An 18,844-nucleotide genomic window follows, 5' to 3' on the forward strand; every position below is an offset into this window, starting at 1 on the left:
ACCGTAGCAAATTGTGATCAGGTATCCTGCGCGTTTATTTTCTCGCTGATTCTTCCGCACATACTGTCTGAGAACACTGGAGAGAAACATCAATGTTTAATATTTGGTCTTAAAATCCTGTAGTCACTGGGTAGGTATTTTTGGCGTTGTCTTGATGAAAACTCTGTAGGATATATTGATGTTTAAGTCCATGAAGAAGTGATGCTTTAGCTGTCAGGCTAACTGAGCTTACAGTAATGCGTGTGCCTGCGAGAAAATACGTTTAAAATCAGACTTGCTGATGTCGTGTTTTCTTTCACATTTGCATTACACAGTGCCTGACAGCGCTGTTGGCTGTTTGTTTTGGTTTAATGCCTGTTGCTACGCTATTATGACTGATCCCTGATCAGGGTTCTAAAAGTGACATAGGCATAAACTGCTTACATGAGATGCAGTGAAAGTTGTTACTAATGACAGACAGAAATATGGTGTTGTGGCAGTTGTTGCATTATAAGGGACTGAACTCTGGTGTTTCAGTAAATTTTGTGCTTCTTTAAACTGTGTGAGCTGCAACTGTGAACTAAGTTACTCATAATTTTTGCAGTGTCAAGTGGGATGGTGGCAGTGTAGTGGTTAAAGATCAAGCCCAAGTTGGTGTGACCCCTGACCTAAAGTTGTGCAGAGATCCCTTCCACTTACCACTTCTTTGTAAGGCAATTAACCTCAGCTCGATCCAGGGCGGTTGTCCCCCTGCAAAATTGCTTGGGGGGTTGCACCTAGTTATTTTTCAGCTACTCAAAGATAATGTGAATAAAGAGACAGAAAATGGTTCAAATATGGTTGAGTACAAAGCATTAAATATTACCAACATGTTGAAGGAGCATTCTTTTAAAACTCAAGCTGGGGTGCTGGCAACAAAATGACAAGTCAAATATGTTCCATTAGCTCCCAAGAGCCAAGCATCTCTGACATTACATATTTTATGACATTATACATGTTCAGTTTCAAAGGCACAAGCTCTCTTCTCAAACCACGCCCCTCCCCACATTAGGAGTATTGCCATGGTGGATGTCACTAAGTGGCCTCTCTTCACTCTTTTGAGTGGACAGGAGCTCATCTCCATAAGACAGGCATGCATCTTTGGAGCATCTGCTAATGAGGCCATCTACATCACCCATGATGACGAAGTAAGCAGCTGAAGTAGCCTTCTTATGTGTGTGTTTTGTTGGTCTGAGTTTGCTACGTTTGAGCTGTTTTAGTAGATGCACGCTGGTGGTTATCTTAGAAGGAAAAAAATTAAGAAAAACTATATATTTTTTAAATATATTTGTGTGCCCCTACATAGGTGTATGTGTTAGGCCTGAACTGCAGTAACTGTCTGGGCACTGGAGACAGTCAGAGCACAATTGTCCCTAAAAAACTGGACTGTCTGAGTGGGAAGAAGGTGGTCAGTTTGAGTTATGGCAGTGGGCCTCATGTTCTGCTAGCCACAGAAGGTGAGTGCAAGCTTAAATCTGTCTAGAGTGCAACAGTCTGGTTCCTGAACAAAATCAATTTCAACAGGATTTTTAAGACCATGAGAAACATTTCAGGCAAGTAACCCCAAACTTTTGAACAGTAGTGCATCTGAATATTTTGTATAGTCTCTAATCAATAACTAAATAAAATGTTGATAATTTTCAACTGTTTTTAATTTGATTGCATAATTCTAAATGCTTCATGGGATTGTAGTTCTTCCCCTAATGAAAGTGGCTGAGTAAACAGACTTGTAAATTTGTCTTTTTATTTTATTTTCTAATACTTTTTTGTTTAAAATCAGAGTTTGTAATATTGTGATTTACTTCAGAGCTTTTACCGGTAGTTTGGTTCACAGCTTAGAACTCGTTCATGAAGGATTGTTTGAAATCCCTATGGAAAACTTGAATAGGAAAAATACCTCTGGGACCAAGATGGCTGAAAAAGTGGGTGGACACTGTTGTTTAACTGAAACATTTAGAGGCTGTTACCTTTGGGTATGCTGAGGGTTGACGTGTAACTCAATCAGTGAAAGGTTATGAGGTAATCACTTGAGTCTTCAAAAGAGGAAATTGGGAATGCCCAATTTCCAATGTGCTCTAAGTCCTCGTGGTGGTGGCATAGTGACTTGCCTCAATCCGGGTGGCGGAGGACAAATCTCAGTTGCCTCCGCATCTGAGACAGTCAATCCACGCATTTTATCATGTGGCATGTTGAGCGTGTTACCGCGGAGACATGGCACGTGTGGAGGCTTCACGCTATTCTCCGCGGCATCCACGCACAACTCCCCATGTGCCCCACTGAGAGCGAGAACCACATTATAGTGACCACGAGGAGGTTACCCCATGTGACTCTACCCTCCCTAGCATCTGGGCCAATTTTGTTGCTTAGACAGGAGTCACTCAGCACGGCCTGTTTTTGAACTCGTGACTCCAGGGGTGGTAGTCAGCGTCTTTACTCGCTGATCTTCCCAGGCCCCCCAATCATATGCTTTTGTTGAATGCTTATTTGAGGTGACATAACTTTGGATACATTATGAGTTATTTTTAAATGCATAGATCTTTGTGTTTATTTGCAGTTCTCTTAACTCAATTCTCTTATTTCCTCAGAGGGAGAGTTGTATGCTTGGGGGCATAATGGGTACAGTCAGTTGGGAAATGGGACTACCAATCAAGGTGTGTCACCCATCCTGGTGTCTACTAACCTGCAGAACAAGAGAGTGACTGAGTTGGCCTGTGGGTCTCACCACTCTTTAGCGCTGACACATGAGGGTGAGGTGAGGTTTGGACATTTTTCAATAATAAGTGACGGTTTAAAAATACCAGTTTTTTTTTGAGTATATACAGTTATTAAGGCCTGGGCAAACTTTGTTGTTACGTGTTCCGGATTGGATCCTGCCCGGTGGACCATGGTTCCTTTCAAAGTATGCTCTTTTGACCGCAAGCATATAAGAATGCATTTGATGTATGCGCACTACAACTGCTCTGTGATACTGTTTTGGTGCAGTCAATGGCAGGCGAATGCCTCGATAATGTGCACAAAGACTGTCCATGTGTCGAGAAAATATGACCTGCATGCAGACATTCCGTGCAGACTGAGCTGATGACAAAATTTGTTTATTGTATATTATGTGAATATAAATATATAACCGTGTCGACAAATGTCCACACTAGCTTAAAAAGCTTACTCAGCGACAGGACAAGCTGGATCAGCACTCCATGCAATAGTGGTACTCCAGGTATTTCAAGCCAAGCTCCTCAAGAAAATGGACAAGCAAGTCTTCGATCCAGAGACATTCAAGGAGCTCCTCGCAGCTACAGACTCAGCACTGCGTGCCACTAATGTCACTGCACAGACCATCAGCAAGTCCATGGGCAACCTGGTAGTTTTGGATCAACATGTATGGCTGAACCTCACAGAAATGAGTGATAAGGAAAAAGCCACTCTGTTGGATGCTCCAGTGTTTCCATCCAGACTCTTTGGCGGCTCTGTGAATAAGTTAGCTGAGCATTACATCATGACTCAGCAGCAATCACAGGCTTTGAAAAACGTTATGCCAAAACCGAGTACATCACAGCCGGTTCGCCCTTGCTCGACTAAAAGCCCCATACCTGCTGCCTCAGCTCCACCACTGCCGAGCCACCGGTGAGGCCATGCAAGCCATGGCCCAAACAGAAGCATATCAGCGCACACCCGCGGCGATGGAATAAACCCCCCTGCGTAGCTCCTGACGGGCACCACCTTTTGAAGTGGAAAGCAGAGCTCACGGTTCCCTCTGGGTCTGCTCCTAAAGAGGCTCGGTTGGAGACACAAAACACTGCTCCCCACTGCTGTTTGTCAGGAAAGGAAAATTGTTGTTCACAATATTATTCAAAATGTTGTTTCTGTGTCTTGCACTCAAATAAAAACTGCAATTAATGCAAAAAAGAATTATGCAAATGCACGAGTCTCAATAAAGAGACATTTTCCTCTTCAAAGCCCACAGATTATGTGCATCCGCTTCTCTTCGGTGAGCGACACATTATATCAAACAGTTACGCAAACACGTGTTGAACGGGTTATACGATCCAATTTGCACGCCAGCCATCCAGTTTCAATGGGGTTCTGTCTTCCACAGTTTTGTCCGAAGACAGTGTTACAAGCCGAAATACATGATGTCCTCGTGAAAAGCGCGCTAGAGGTTGTGCCAAATTGTGAAGCCTAAAAAGGGTTTTACAGCCATTATTTTTTTGTCCCTGTCTGAGGGAAAAAAGACGACAGTCTTCGGACAATCCTGGATCTGAGCCATTTGCACTCACAAAGTGCCCCTTCAAAATGAATACTAGGAAATGGATTGTAACATTTCAATGATGACAAAGGAGGAAGCTGGGACCGGCTTGACAATCGACGTAAGACTTTAATTAAACACAACGGTACTACACTTTTCAGTGTCACACATAACGCACTGCTTGTCAGCAATACGAAACCATATACACAGAAGGCTTGCTTTTCAGCAGTTGCTTCACACTGACACGTCAACACACACAGTCAGCTTCGTGCGTCTCTCTCTCATCTGCCGCTGTCTCCTCTTCTCAAATACTCCCGCCTCCCCTCACTGGAACGCGAGACAGGTGTGGCACACAGGTGGTGGCACACATTCACCACTTATCTTATTGGCCTCGCTCTGCCCAGACACCACTCAGCCCGCCCTGCTCACCATATGCCACCATCGTCAAAATCAGGTCTGGGAATTCTCCCTGGAATTCTCCCTGTCATGCTGGGACAGATTGTCAGGTGGAAAGTGGTGACTATGGATGCTTTCAACACAGTTTGTGGGGGCGGTGTGCAATGGATGCATGACTTTCTGCACCTGGGCAGGTGAAACCCGACTGGGTTTGTGAAGGAGTTAATTCATACTATATGACATATACATATATTCATTCTGAGTGCTCCCCTCCTGGCCCAACACAAGGGTCGCTCACTGCGGCATACACATGCCGTTCGCTGTCCCACAAGACTGTGGCATCATGTTTACTTTCAGGGAGATTATGTCGAGTAGTGCGGCGTAGATTCTGTTCCCCATATGCATAAATCAACACCATGTCAAGTGTACTGAGTCATAAGGGAAGGTCTCGGTTGCATAGGTAACCTCGATTCCCTGAGACTAAGGGAACGAGACATTGCGAACTCTAGCCAAAACAGGCGGGCTCAAACACCATAGCTAATATTAGAACATTAGCATTATTATAGAGAGGTTTCAATTAGGTCGTGTTAGAAGGCACTCCCCATATGCGTTAATCACGCAATGTCTTGTTCCCTTCGTCTCAGGGAACTAAGGTTACACGCGGAACCGAGGCGGTTGCATTTTAAAGGGCATGAGGTGGATTTATGTTTGAAAAAATCCTCCTCTCTCCTTATCCCTCCAGTGAACGGAGTTAGCTTTTGTTCTTTTTGTGAGGGCTTTTGTTCTCACTTTGTGAACAAGATCAGCCTGAGTCTAGGGTTTGTTGGATGATACTTTATATTTAGCCTCATAAAATCCTTAAGATTGCTTGCAATGCATGGTCCTATAATACAGATGTATTTTGTATAGGCCCGTCATATACACTTTCATTGCATTTTTCCCCCATACAATGAAAGTGAATGTTGACTGCGGCTAACATTCTGCCTAACATCTCCTTTTGTGATTCATGGAGGAAAAAAATTCATACAGGGTTGAAAGCTTGAGGAGATTTTTGGAAGAACTATCCCTTAAGCTTAATTGAATGTCCCAAATGCTTACTTTGTCCATTGTATTAACTTCAGCCTTATATGGTTCCTAATTGTGGCTCTTCTTAGGTGTTTGCATGGGGCTACAACAACTGTGGTCAGGTGGGTTCGGGTTCCACTGCCAACCAGCCGACGCCCCGCAAAGTATCCAACTGCCTCCAAAACAAAGTGATGGTCAGTATAGCTTGTGGACAGACCTCTTCCATGGCTGTGGCGGATAATGGCGAGGTAACGGATGACATCAACCTTTAATATTTTCCTAATAACTTGCTGCTTAAGGTTTTATTTACAAAAGGTCCTTTTGTTGATGTACTGACTTTCATTGCACTTTAAAGGTCTATTCAGTGTATTCTGTAGTTATTTAACAGTTGTTGCCAGTGTGACATTTGTGTCCTCCTGTATTTCTCACTATAACTGTGTTGACTGATTTTTAGTGGTGTAAGTGTGTTTCAGGTTTATGGGTGGGGTTATAATGGAAATGGACAGCTGGGCTTGGGCAACAATGGGAACCAGTTGACGGCTTGTCGTTTGATCGCACTGCAAGGTCTCTGTGTGCTGCAGGTAAGTCCTGGACTATCCCCTGTGACAGAATTTTACTTGCTCTGCATGCAGGATGACCATAATAAAGGTCAATTATGATATTTTAATGAGCTGTAAAAGAGAAATAACATTTTAAAACAAAAACAGAAAGCCCATTACCTTTTAAGAATGACATGTCAAAGCAAAATACATGAACCAAAACAATTCACCCAGGGCATGATGAAGTTTGCATACCCGAATGACAGTGAAGCACACTTTGGTCATTTACTTTCAAATTACAACTCATGAGACCATACAGATTTGAACAAAAAATGACCTACAGTAAGTGGGAACAAAACATCAATTAGTTGTTTTAACACTCCTATAATGATTGGGTAACGTTTGCCAAACCAATCTTAAGTTTGTATTTGTTCAAAATTACTTTGGATCTCCACAACAATGAAGAAACAAAAATGTGTTTTTAGTGATACTTAATTGGTACTTTTATTCAAGTTGCATTTCACTATTATTCACCAAAATGGCATTCAACTGATCACAATGTGTTAGTCATGTACAATATAGTCAATAATTGTGAAAAATTACTATTACAATTTGAAGAAAAAAAATCTGAAATTTACTTTAAAAAGTTTACATAAAAAAATCCTCCACATTCAGCAATGATCGCTTTGCAGATGCTTGGCATTCTAGCTTTCAGTTTGTCCAGATACTCGGGTGACATTTACCCCTACGCATCCTGTAGCACTTGCCATAGATGTGGCTGGCTTGTCGGACACTTCTCACACACCTTACAGTCTAGCTGATCCCACGAAAGCTCAATGGGGTTAAGATCCATAACTCTCTTTTCCAATTATCTGTTGTTCAATGTCTGTGTTTCTTTGCCCACTCTAACATTTTCTTTTTGTTTTTCTGTTTCAAAAGTGGCTTTTTCTTTGCAATTGTTCCCATAAGGTCTGCACCCCTGAGTCTTCTCTTTACTGTTGTACATGATACTGGTGTTGAGCGGGTAGAATTCAATGAAGCTGTCAGCTGAGGACATGTGAGGTTTATATTTCTCAAACTAGAGACTCTGATGTACTTATCCTATTGTTTAGTTGTACATCTGGCCTTCCACATCTCCTCCTGTCCTTGTTAGAGCCAGTTGTCCTTTGTCTTTGAAGACTGCAGTGTACACCTTTGCATGAAATCTTCAGTTTTTTGGGTATTTCAAGCTTTGTATAGGCTTCATTCCTCAAAACAATGATTGACTGACAAGTTTCTAGAGAAAGTAGAGACCTAATATTGACCTTAAGACATGCCAGTCTATTGTGATCAGTTGAATGCTACTTTGGTAAATTAAAGTACCAATTTCTTTCCGAAACAGCAAAATCTGTAAATTATTCCAAACTTTTGGCTGCCAGTGTATTTATGCAATAGGTGTTTTGAGGAGTTACTAGGGTGTTGCTAGGTGGTTGCAAGGGCATTATTAAAGGGTAACTAAACCCTAAACCAACTTTTTTTAGTTAAGGATCTGTAAGCATGGGGCTTTATTAGTACTGGTCAGTACTGGTTTATTAGTATTCAAGTAATTTTTTTGACATTTGTGTATAAAGTGTTTTAATTCTACAATATATGGTGTAAAAACGTCTGAGTGCTGCCCTCTTCAGGTTGAACGGTGGCTACTGCAGTTGAATTTTCCTATTGGCTGTTGCGGTACTTCGTGACGTAAGTGGTGACAGCTGACGTAAGCAGGTTCCAGCTCACCATGCCAGATTCATGTACATGTCGTCTTGCGACCGTATGAGGAATAATAATAACATAGAGTCTGACAGCAGCTGTCAATTAATCCGTCACTACGAGTCTCAGGTGCCCCGCTCAGTCCCGCACTCGGTTCGTTCCCTCTATCCCCGCCGGGGTCTGCCCACTTTTCCAGCATTTTCAAATATTTCTAGTGGGTAGAGTCAGACTCTGAGCAGGTGTTTAGTTACCCTTTAAATGCCAACATACTATTGTAAACTTTAAGCTGTTTAGGGGTTTTCAAAAATCCCTAAACCAAGATCAAAATGTCCAGTTGTATCTCCTCCATCCACCAATTGTGGCTCAGACTTCAGACTGTTCTGACTCGGGTTGGTTTGACTTTTCAAACTGATCTGACTTACAATTGTCCTGTAACAGAGGATTAAAAACCTCATAGACTTGCATTGATAGAATGTTCAAACAGGCCAAAGAATGTTTTTGATTTCAAAGTTCAACTGTCAGAGCTTTCAAATCTGTCTGTCTGTCCATCCCATTTCTTTCGCTTTCTTTTGTTTGACTCTTTCTTTCTTTTGCTCCATTTCATTTTTTGGTCTGTTTCTTTCGTTCACTCTTTATTTTTTCACAGTTTCTTTCAGTTGCTCTTTCTTTCTTTCTAAGTGCTCTGTCACTCTTTCTTTCGCTGTCTTTCTCTCTATCATTCTTGCTGTCTGTTTGTCGAACTGTTGGGCCTGTAAAACCTGAAAAAAAGCCTCAGGGCTAAAATATTTTTGAAGTCAGCATCAAAGATTGTCTTTGATAGGCGTCACCTATCTAATTCATAAATAAAAAATATTTTATGATATAAGCCTTGATTCTTTTTTTTTTTTTTCTTTTTTTTTGGATTTTTTACACTTTTTCTCCCAATTTGGAATGCCCAATTCCCAATGTGCTCCAAGTCCTCGTGGTGGAGTAGTGACTCGCCTCAATCCGTGGGCGGAGGACGGAAGACAGCTGCCTCCACTTCTGAGACCTTGGCTTGTGGCTTGAGTGTTTTACCGCAGAGATATAGCACATATGGAGGCTTCACTTACACACATCCACCGCGGCATCCATGCACATCTCACCACATGCCTCACAGAGAGCGAACCACATTATAGCGATCACGAGGAAGTTACCCCGTGTGACTACCCTCCCTAGCAACTGAGCCAATTTGGTTGCTTATGAGACCTGGCTGCAGTCACTCAGCACACCCTGGATTCAAACTCATGATTCCAGGGGTGGTAGTCAATGTCTTTACTCGCTGAGCTACCCAGGCCCCCCTTTGTTCACTCAAAATTAAGGGTTTGCGGGGGGCCTGGTTAGCTCAGTGAGTATTGACACAGACCACCACCCCTGGTGTCGTGAGTTCGAATCCAGGGTATGCTGAGTGACTCCAGCCAGGTCATGCACAGCAAGTCACTTGATAAGATAAGCGGATTGACTGTCTCAGAAGCGGAGGCAACTGAGACTTGTCCTCCGCCACCCATATTGAGGTGAGTAACCACGTCACCACGAGGACCTAGTAATTAGTGGGAATTGGGCATGCCAAATTAGGGAGAAAAGGGGATCAAATTAAAGGTTCATTGTATGTGTAGAATTGTACCACCTTTGACATATGTAGCGCTCTTTCCAGATGAAATGCTGCGAGCTTGTGTTCAGTGTGAAAAGCAGGGGAGGTGTGTTGTATATCTACTGTATTGTTGTCAGAGATTTCCTCAAAAACAGAAGTGTTGACATCATGTTGAAGTGAATTCAGCTGAAAAAAAGGGTTTGGTTCAGAATATTATAAAAATGTATTGATTTTGTGATCCATAACTGTGATCCATGGTTTTCACAGTTTGCTGTTGACAGTAAACTTGACGTGTAATGTTTCTGGGTTCCAGATTGCCTCAGGTTATGCACATTCACTGGCATTGACCGATGAGGGACTGCTTTATGCATGGGGGGCCAACACTTATGGCCAGCTGGGCACCGGCAACAAGAGCAATCAGCTCAGCCCTGTTCAGGTGTTGACTGAGAATGAAAGGTGAGGGGGTTTGGTAAAATCTTTTTTTGTCTTTAGTAGTTGCTTTGTGTCTTTCTTAATCACTCAGTGACTGATTTAGCCTTAGAATTGGACCAAACTGTTCTCTTAAAAAAAAAAAGCATAATTTTGTTACCCACTGATTTGAACAGCCTTTTTGCTGAGAACATACCTATGATGTCTTGAAAGAATGTTCTGGGTTTAATACAAGTTAAGCCTAAAGAACAGCATTTGTGGTACAATATTTATTACTACAAAAAATATTTTTGTCTCGTCCCTCTTTTATAAAAAATCTTCAAAAATCAGGATTACCGTAATGCACTTACAATTGAAATGAAGGGGGCCAGTCCATACATTTCTGATATTTGCTTCTTTTTTTATTATATATAAACAGGCTATGAGTCAATTCCTTTTGTTGTAATCAATATTATGCTACAAATGCTGTTGACTGAGTTTAACTTGCATTGAACACGTAATATTTCTTTCAAATACAGACTAGGCATTACACTAGAAAAAGTCTTCACAGTTTACTACAGAGCTCTTGTTGGTAAAGATGCATGATGTTGACGTGTGCATTGTGTCAGTGCCATTGTTGATCGTCCTAGAGAAAGTTCCTGTTGGTCTGGTGGGAGTTTCCTGTAAGTCATCCTGTTTTGAGTGTTTATAAGTAAGGACTAGCTCAGTGGTATCCTCCCTGTTGGGTCAGTGCAGTTATCTGTGCTGCATGTATCCTTCCTTATGTCCATGCTGTCCTCCTTGGCCTCCTAATCTTTTGGCTCCGCCTCCTCCTCACTCCAGCAGGATTGTGGAGATTGCCGCCTGTCATTCCACACACACGTCTGCGGCAAAGACACAGAGTGGTCATGTGTACATGTGGGGGCAGTGTCGCGGGCAGCCCATCGTGCTACCACACCTCACACACTTCACCAGCACGGACGACGTCTTCGCTTGCTTTGCCACGCCCTCTGTGATGTGGCGGCTGCTCTCCATGGGTTTGTGTTGGCAACTAACAGTGTTCTGAGGAATGTTTCAGGTGCAATACAAGTTAAGCTCAGTCGACAGCATTTGTGGCATAGTGTTGATTACCACAAATATAGATTTTGACACATCCCTCCTTTTCTTTAGAAAAACTAAATAAAAATCACGAAAACTGTGAGGCATTTTCAATGGAAGTGAAGGATGCCAGCACATAAACATTACAATACCCACTGTTTAAAAACCATAGCCACAATAAGTAAACATTGTATGTGTTAACATGATTTTAGTGTAATAAAATCAGGGAGTTAACACTGTTACGGCATTTACCAGATTAAAGGATATACTGGCGTTATGCCGTCATGTCAACAAAGTTGTAATATTGGCTTTAACGTTACACAGAAAAGGTTAGTAAGTGATTATATCACACTAAAATCATGTTAACACATATAATGTTTAATTATTGTGGCTATACTTTTTAAACAGTGTGTATTTTAAGGTTTATGGACTGCCCCCATTCACTTCCATTGTAAGTGCCTCACTGTAACCTTGATTTATGCTCTTTTTGTTTTTATTTTTTTTTTTTTTTTTTTTTTGCTAAACAACATTTTCACAAATGCTGTCGATTGAGCTTAACATGTATTGAACCCGGAACATTCCTTTAATTCCATTTAGCTGTTTTGTTGTGATGACTGTGATTTCATACTGCTGTTAAAACTTTGCTGAAAGCAATGTTTTACTGAACAGGAGAATCTCACTAATGTACAGGTCCATTTCTCCCCAAAATCAAAAGAAAAAAAAAAAAATAAGTTATTCTATTTAGCATTAAGACAATGCAGACCAGTTTGGGTACCATAAAGTTTTTTTGTATTGTAAAATTATTTTCATGACAATTAAACACATTTTCCCCAAAATTACCTTAATGTGACCGGACATTTAACTTTAGAGTTTTTTGTAATTGCCATTATTCTAAATTATTATTATCATTAGATTCTAACAGTAATGCATTATTAAAAATAAAGAAAACAATTTATTTAAATCACCATAAATTAAAAGCAGCACAACAAATACCAACATGATATATAAATACTATACAATAATGAATGTCAATTAAATGTATTTTTTGTTTTACAGTAATGAGAATAGGGTGTGAGAATATGCTTAATTGTCATGAAAATGAATGTCACAATGCAAAAAAGTTAGGATTCTCTATGCAAAATATAATACAAATGTTCTTTCTTTTGATTTTTTACTTTTTTTTTTATTTGACCCATACTGCTTTTTGACAGGTTTCTTGAGATTGACCTGAACAGACCTTTGAATACAGTACATGACACACCTCTCATACTCTTGCTGCTGTTACATAACAGTATTGTATTTGTTATCAGAGCATGATGATTTTCTGACTGTAGCCGAGTCCCTTAAAAAAGAGTTTGACAATCCAGAGACCTCAGACCTCAAATTCAGCATAGACGGCAAATACATCCATGTCCACAAGTCTTTTCTCAAAATAAGGTGATGGCCCAATACATTTGGTCTATTGTTTTATCACTTTTAGATACAAACGCTGTTTCAGTTACATGATACTCTTTTGGTTAATGCTGCTTTCATTATATCTTTCTCCACTTTTACCCAAATTATGCCTGTTGATCTCAGGTGTGAGCACTTCAGATCAATGTTCCAGTCACACTGGAATGAAGATTTGAAAGAAGTGATTGAGATTGACCAGTTCTCTTATCCGGTGTACCGCTCTTTCCTGGAGTTCCTCTACACTGATAGTGTGGATCTTCCTCCTGAGGATGCTATCGGTGGGTTCTGCTCCAATGGAGGCTTGGTTTACACAGGAGCAGCTCTTTCAAAACACCCAGCAAACTTATTTGAGTAAAACAACAAAAAAACAAGCACCACTCTTTTACACTTGATGCTTGCTTTTCTTTTATAATAGTTAAAGGTAAAGTGTATAATTTCTGCTTGACTACCGGCACAAAACTTAATTTCAATCTTTAGGCAGCCTGACTGGGCCAGACATATCATTGGCTCAAACAATGTGGGGGTGTTTAAAACTTGTCTAGAAACACAAATGCCACTAGAAGCTCATAAATTATATACTTCATGCTTAATTAAGGACATTTGTTATGCCCTGATTTAAAAAAAACAACTAATGGATCTGGTCATGTCTCACAGGTCTGCTGGATCTGGCAACCTCGTACTGTGAAAACAGACTAAAGAAGTTGTGTCAGCATATTATAAAGAGAGGCATCATGGTGGAGAATGCTTTCTCTTTGCTGTCTGCTGCCATCAGATATGATGCTGAGGTAACACAAAACCACCCTGGAGGCTTAGCTTACCAGAGTGCTTAGCAAAGGATAATAAGGATAAGCAACTCCTGTCTATCTGGAAAAAGTAAATAAATAAACAAAACAAATAAATTAAAATAAATAAATAAACACATTCCTATATCTTTAAAAAAAAAAGTGTTATATTTTTATAATACATATAATTAATATTTTATATATATATATACACACACACACACACAAACATACACACACTGGCAGCCAAAAGTTTGGAATAATGTAAAGATTTTGCTCTTATGGAAAGAAATTGGTACTTTTATTCACCAAGGTGGCATTCAACTGATCACAATGTATAGTCAGGACATTAATAACGTGAAAAATTACTATTAAAATTTGAAAAACATATAAGGAATTGTGAAAAACTGAGTTTAAATGTATTTAGCTAAGGTGTATGTGAACATCTGACTTCAACTGTATATACACAGATCAGCCACAACATTAAAACTTAAAATAACCATTGTAGCTGATATGGCAATAAACACCAAACAAACAAACAAGATTAAAACCACCTGCCTAATATTGTGTAGGTCCCCCTCGTGCCGCCAAAACGGCACCAACCAGCATCTGAGATGCTATTTTTCTCACCACAATTGTACAGAGCGGTTATCTGAGTTACCGTAGACTCAATTCAAACCAATCTGGCCATTCTCTGCTGACCTCTCTCATCAACATAATTTCCGTTTACAGAACTGCCGCTCAATTTTTAGTTTTTGGCACCAATCGGAGTAAATTCTTGAGACTTTTGTGTGTGAAAATCCCAGGAGATCAGCAGTTACAGAAATACTCAAACCAGCCAGTCCGACACCAACAATCATGCCACGGTCCAAATCACTGAGATCACATTTTTCTCCATTCTGGTGGTTAATGTGAACATTAACTGAATCTCCTGACCCGTATCTGAATGAATTTATGCACTTCACTGCTGCCACATGATTGGCTGATTAGATAATCGCATGGATGATTGTTGGTGCCAGACGGGCTGGTTGGAGTATTTCTGTAACTGCTGATTGGGATTTTCACACACAACAGTCTCGCAAATTTACTCTAGATGGTGCCAAAAACAAACATAAAAACTTCCATGGAGCAGCAGTTCTGCGAATGGAAATGCCTTGTTGATGAGAGAGATCAACGGAGAATGGCTAGTCTGGTTCGAACTGACAAAGTCTACGGTAACTACAAGTGTGGTGTGAAGAATATAATCTCTGAATGCTATTCTGAGATGCGGGTTGGCTCTGTTTTGGCATAACGAGGGGGACCTACACAATATTAGGCAGGTGGTTTTAATGTTGTGGCTGATCCGTGTATATTTACAGTTGAAGTCAGATGTTCACATACACCTTAGCCAAATAGCTACAGTTAAACTCATTTTTTCACAATTCCTGCCATTTAAACGTAGAAAATGTTCCCTGTCTTAGGTCAGTTAGGATCATCACATCATCACTTTTTCAGTGAGTCAGAAGTTTACATACACTTTGTTAGTATTTGATAGCATTGCCTTTAAATTTTTTAACTTGGGTCAAACATTTTGGGTAGTCTTCCACAAGCTTCTCACAAGAAGTTGCTGTAATTTTGGCCCAATCCTCCAGACAGAACTGGTGTAACTGAGTCAGGTTTGTAGGCCTCCTTGCTCGCAAAAGCCTTTTCAGTTCTGCACACAAATTTTCTATTGGATTGAGGTCAGGGCTTTCTGATGGCAACTCTAATATCTTGACGTTGTTGTCCTTAAGCCATTGTGCCACAACTTTGGAGATATACTTGGGGGCCGAGCTTTAACTTCCTGGCTGATGTGTTGAGATGTTGCTTCAATTTATCCACATAATTTTCCTTCCTCATTATGCCATATATTTTGTGAAGTGCACCAGCCCCTCCTGCAGCAAAGCACCCCCACAACATGATGCTGTCACCCCCATGCTTCACGGCTGGGATGGTGTTCTTCGGCTTGCAAGCCTCACCCTTCTCCCTCCAAACATAACGCTGGTCATTATGGCCAAACAGTTCAATTTTTGTTTCATCAGACCAGAGGACATTTCCCCAGAAAGTAAGTTCTTTGTCCCATGTGTATTTGTAAACTGTAGTCTGGATTTTTATGGTGGTTTTGGAGCAGTGGCTTCTTCCTTGCTGAGCAGCCTTTCAGGTTATGTCGATATAGGTCTCGTTTTACTGTGGATATAGATACTTGTCTACCTGTTTCCTCCAACATGTTCACAAAGTAATTTGCTGTTATTTTGGGTTTCATTTGCACTTTTTGCACAAAACTATGTTCATTTCTAGGAGATAGATTGCATCTTCTTTCTGAGCAATATGATGGCTGTGTGGTCCATTGGTGTTTATACTTGAGTACTATTGTTTGTACAGATGAACGTGGTACCTTCAGGCATTTGGAAATTGCTCCCAAGGATGAACCAGACTTGTGGAGGTCCACAATATTTTTTCTGAGGTCTTGGCTGATTTCTTTTGATTTTCCCATGATGTCAGGCAAAGAGGCATTGAGTTTGAAGGCCATGCACAGGTACACCTACAATTGACTCCAATCAGAAGCTAATTGGATAATTGCTTAAAGGCTTGACATAATTTTCTGTAATTTTCCAAGCTCCTTAAAGGCACAGTTAACTTAGTGTATGTCAACTTTTGACCCACTGGAATTGTGATTTAGTCAATTAAATGTGAAACAATATGTCTGTAAACAATTGTTGGAAAAATTGCTTGTTTCATGCACAAAGTAGATGTCCTAAACGACTTGCCAAAACTATAGTTTGCTAATATGAAATAAAATGTACACTCATTTCTGAAGTTTTACACATTAAATGAATACTACTTTTAAAAGTGAACATGCCTCATGTGAGACAAACACTTCTGTCGTATCAGTAGCCTAATAAAAACTGATTTATTGTACATGGATCAGGTAGCACTTGATCAGCCGAACACTACTTGCTTTATCTTGGTAACCGCCCTGCTATTGGACTTTTTTCGATCATGAATAGTGCAAATGGAAATAAATCATGGCTGACTGAGAATTGGGTATTTCTGCAATGTTATCGATAACTAAAATCTTCTGGATTTGCATGATTCTGCATCCACACCACAAGGGGTCAGAATAAGTAAAATACAACTGCCATATTGGCCAGTGCAACATAAAAATGACACTGTATTTAATAATAATTAAATGAGTGCACATGTGATTGATAAAATGAGATGACATTATGAGATAAGCATGGATAATATGAATTAAGTTCATTATTATTTCTCACTCACAATTCATTGTTTGTGCTCTCTTTCATGTGAAGGATCTTGAGGAATTCTGTTTTAAATTCTGTGTCAACCACTTGACTGAGGTCACGCAGACAGCTGCGTTCTGGCAGATAGATGGAAACATGCTAAAGGAGTTCATCTGCAGAGCCAGCCGTTGTGGAGCTTTCAAAAACTAACTCTGATGTCTCCGATTGCCACCAGAAATACACACTCAAACTGTATTAGCCATGGAAGTAACCCATCTGTTACTGCTTTCAGTCATCATTATAGCCAGAGGGCGCTGTTACACCACATAGTCATTATACACACAGTATTGGGTCCTAGGGTGAGGGGTGGGTTTAGGGCCTTGTTGGGCATATAACAGGGCAATAAAAGGAAATGGTTGGAAATTCATCTGTTATTAGAGATGGTTAATCAGACAAGGGACATTCATATTCAAGTCTTTTTAGAAAATAGAAACTGCCCAATTCTAATAACAATTCCTAGTGCTTCTGACAGGAGTGATGTTTGCATAATAAAGTGGGAGGGGGATGAGAATTTGCTAATAACTTACTAAGACATGCACCACTAAATTGCAGACAAAGAATGTATATTATTTTCTCTTTTTTTTTTTTTTCCCCCCCCACGCGTATTTAATTGTCACTATTAAGATCTTAATAGTGTGTTAGAAGTTACTCTTTATAAAAAAAAAAAAATAGTGTGCTGTGTGGCTGGGATTGGTAAATTAATTTGGACTAGAGACGGAACAGTTTATTGATACTTCCCCCTTATTGCAGCCTCACTAGCTTTTGTGTAAATGTTATTATACGTAGAGGTTTTTTTCCTTGATGTTAGTCTTAATATATAGGCATTTTTGTTTTTCTATCGTAATAAGAAGCTTTTGACCACTGTTTGGTATTACTTTAAGAGTTGATGTAGCTGTGGAGTTTTGAAGCAGCATCTACAAGAACTGACAGTTGCACTCAGTCTGATGTTTATGTTTTGCTAAATAAAAAGTATTATATATTGTTGCACTCTTATATTCCTTTAAAGGAGCTCATATAAGATCATATGAGGTTTTAAAAGAATCTTTGCAGTGGTGTGTAAGGACATATGGCACTTTTTAATACGTTTGAAACATTTAATTTCATTTTATAATATAAACGCCTTTTAGGTTGCTTTCCTCATACTTCTAAACCAACTTTATTGTTTGTTCAATTTGTTGTTTGTACATACTGTACAGTTTTTTGCAATAGTTTTGTAAATGTATCTGTGCACATCAAGTGTGTCACAGTTTCTCTTGTAAGTTATATAACTTTAACTTTATCTGTAAAAGATGAATAAAGATTTTCTCATTTGTTGCATTCGAATTTGTTGCAATATTTGTTGCACATGTATGGCAATATGCCAGTATATTTGAAAATTGTGGTATTATAATCTTGTAATTTATTGTTCCTCTTTTAAACATAATAGAAATTACTGTTTTTTTAAATAACATTTTTAAGATTTAAAATGTAAAATTAGAAAATGAAAACGCATTTAAAATGTGCAGTCTCTTACAGCTACCATGGAAAATGTGTGATGTCACATAGCTGTGGAGAAATTGTCCAATGAAATGCTTTCTGGAACAAGAACAAACTAGCTTATTAATGAAAGGTATTGTATATGTGTCTCCAGAAGTTATATGAAAGGTGTGGGTAAGAAACATCAATATTTAAGACTTTTTTTTTTTTTACACCAAATATCCACCTTTGACCAGCCCTGACCAGTAAGTGTCAATACGCACAAAAAATTCAAATCGTAAAAAAAAAAGCGAGATTGTGAAAGTGGATATTTATAGTAAAAAAGGATTAAATATGGATCTGTTTCTCCTCCACACCTATAATATTGCTTCAGAAGACATGGATTAAAGCACTGGAGTCATATGGATTACTTTCATGCTGCTTTTATGTGGTTTCTTGGAGTTTCAAAGTTTTGGACAACATTCACTTGCACTGTATGGATCTACAGAGCTGAGATATTCATCTAAAATATTAATTTGTGTTCTGCAGAAGAAAGAAAGTCACATTTGGGATGGCATGAGGGTGAGTAAATGATGAGAATATTTTCATTCTTGGGTGAACTGTCCCTTTAGCCTAATGCTTAAATCAGTAGAGCTGTGACATTTGAACTGCTGTGCACTTAAATCCTTGTTTCTGGTGGAAAGTTTGTATTAAAGATAAGTCTT

At 39.6% G+C, this 18,844-nt stretch overlaps 1 protein-coding gene across 4 annotated transcripts; it reads left to right on the forward strand.

Annotated features, from left to right (window-relative positions):
• Positions 1 to 17,973, forward strand: LOC127651971 (RCC1 and BTB domain-containing protein 1-like). Of its 4 annotated transcripts, XR_007971641.1 has the most exons (13): positions 1 to 130; positions 1,031 to 1,166; positions 1,325 to 1,475; positions 2,604 to 2,770; positions 5,812 to 5,970; positions 6,196 to 6,303; positions 9,918 to 10,060; positions 10,856 to 11,049; positions 12,421 to 12,547; positions 12,689 to 12,840; positions 13,217 to 13,347; positions 15,745 to 15,898; positions 16,674 to 16,806. XR_007971641.1 is itself a non-coding variant. In XM_052138034.1 (12 exons), the coding sequence occupies exons 2-12, from the start codon at positions 1,041 to 1,043 to the stop codon at positions 16,812 to 16,814; spliced, it is 1,599 nt and encodes a 532-aa protein (XP_051993994.1). In that variant the 5' UTR covers positions 1 to 130; positions 1,031 to 1,040; the 3' UTR covers positions 16,815 to 17,973. The 4 variants fall into 4 exon arrangements, 3 of the variants coding, with proteins under 3 accessions (XP_051993994.1, XP_051993995.1, XP_051993996.1); XM_052138034.1 differs by lacking the exon at positions 15,745 to 15,898 and having other exon boundaries at positions 16,674 to 17,973; XM_052138035.1 differs by lacking the exon at positions 15,745 to 15,898 and having other exon boundaries at positions 10,859 to 11,049; positions 16,674 to 17,973.
• Positions 17,974 to 18,844: the final 871 nt, after the last annotated feature.

Source organism: Xyrauchen texanus, chromosome 11 (assembly GCF_025860055.1).
Source record: "Xyrauchen texanus isolate HMW12.3.18 chromosome 11, RBS_HiC_50CHRs, whole genome shotgun sequence".
NCBI classification, from domain to species: domain Eukaryota; kingdom Metazoa; phylum Chordata; class Actinopteri; order Cypriniformes; family Catostomidae; genus Xyrauchen; species Xyrauchen texanus.

Coding starts and splice junctions, on each gene's coding strand:
- LOC127651971 (XM_052138034.1), top strand. CDS start 1,041: ATGGTGGATGTCACTAAGTGGCCTCTCTTCACTCTTTTGAGTGGACAG. Junction 5,971..6,195: donor CTGTGGCGGATAATGGCGAG/GTAACGGATGAC, acceptor AGTGTGTTTCAG/GTTTATGGGTGGGGTTATAA. Junction 10,061..10,855: donor GTGTTGACTGAGAATGAAAG/GTGAGGGGGTTT, acceptor TCCTCACTCCAG/CAGGATTGTGGAGATTGCCG.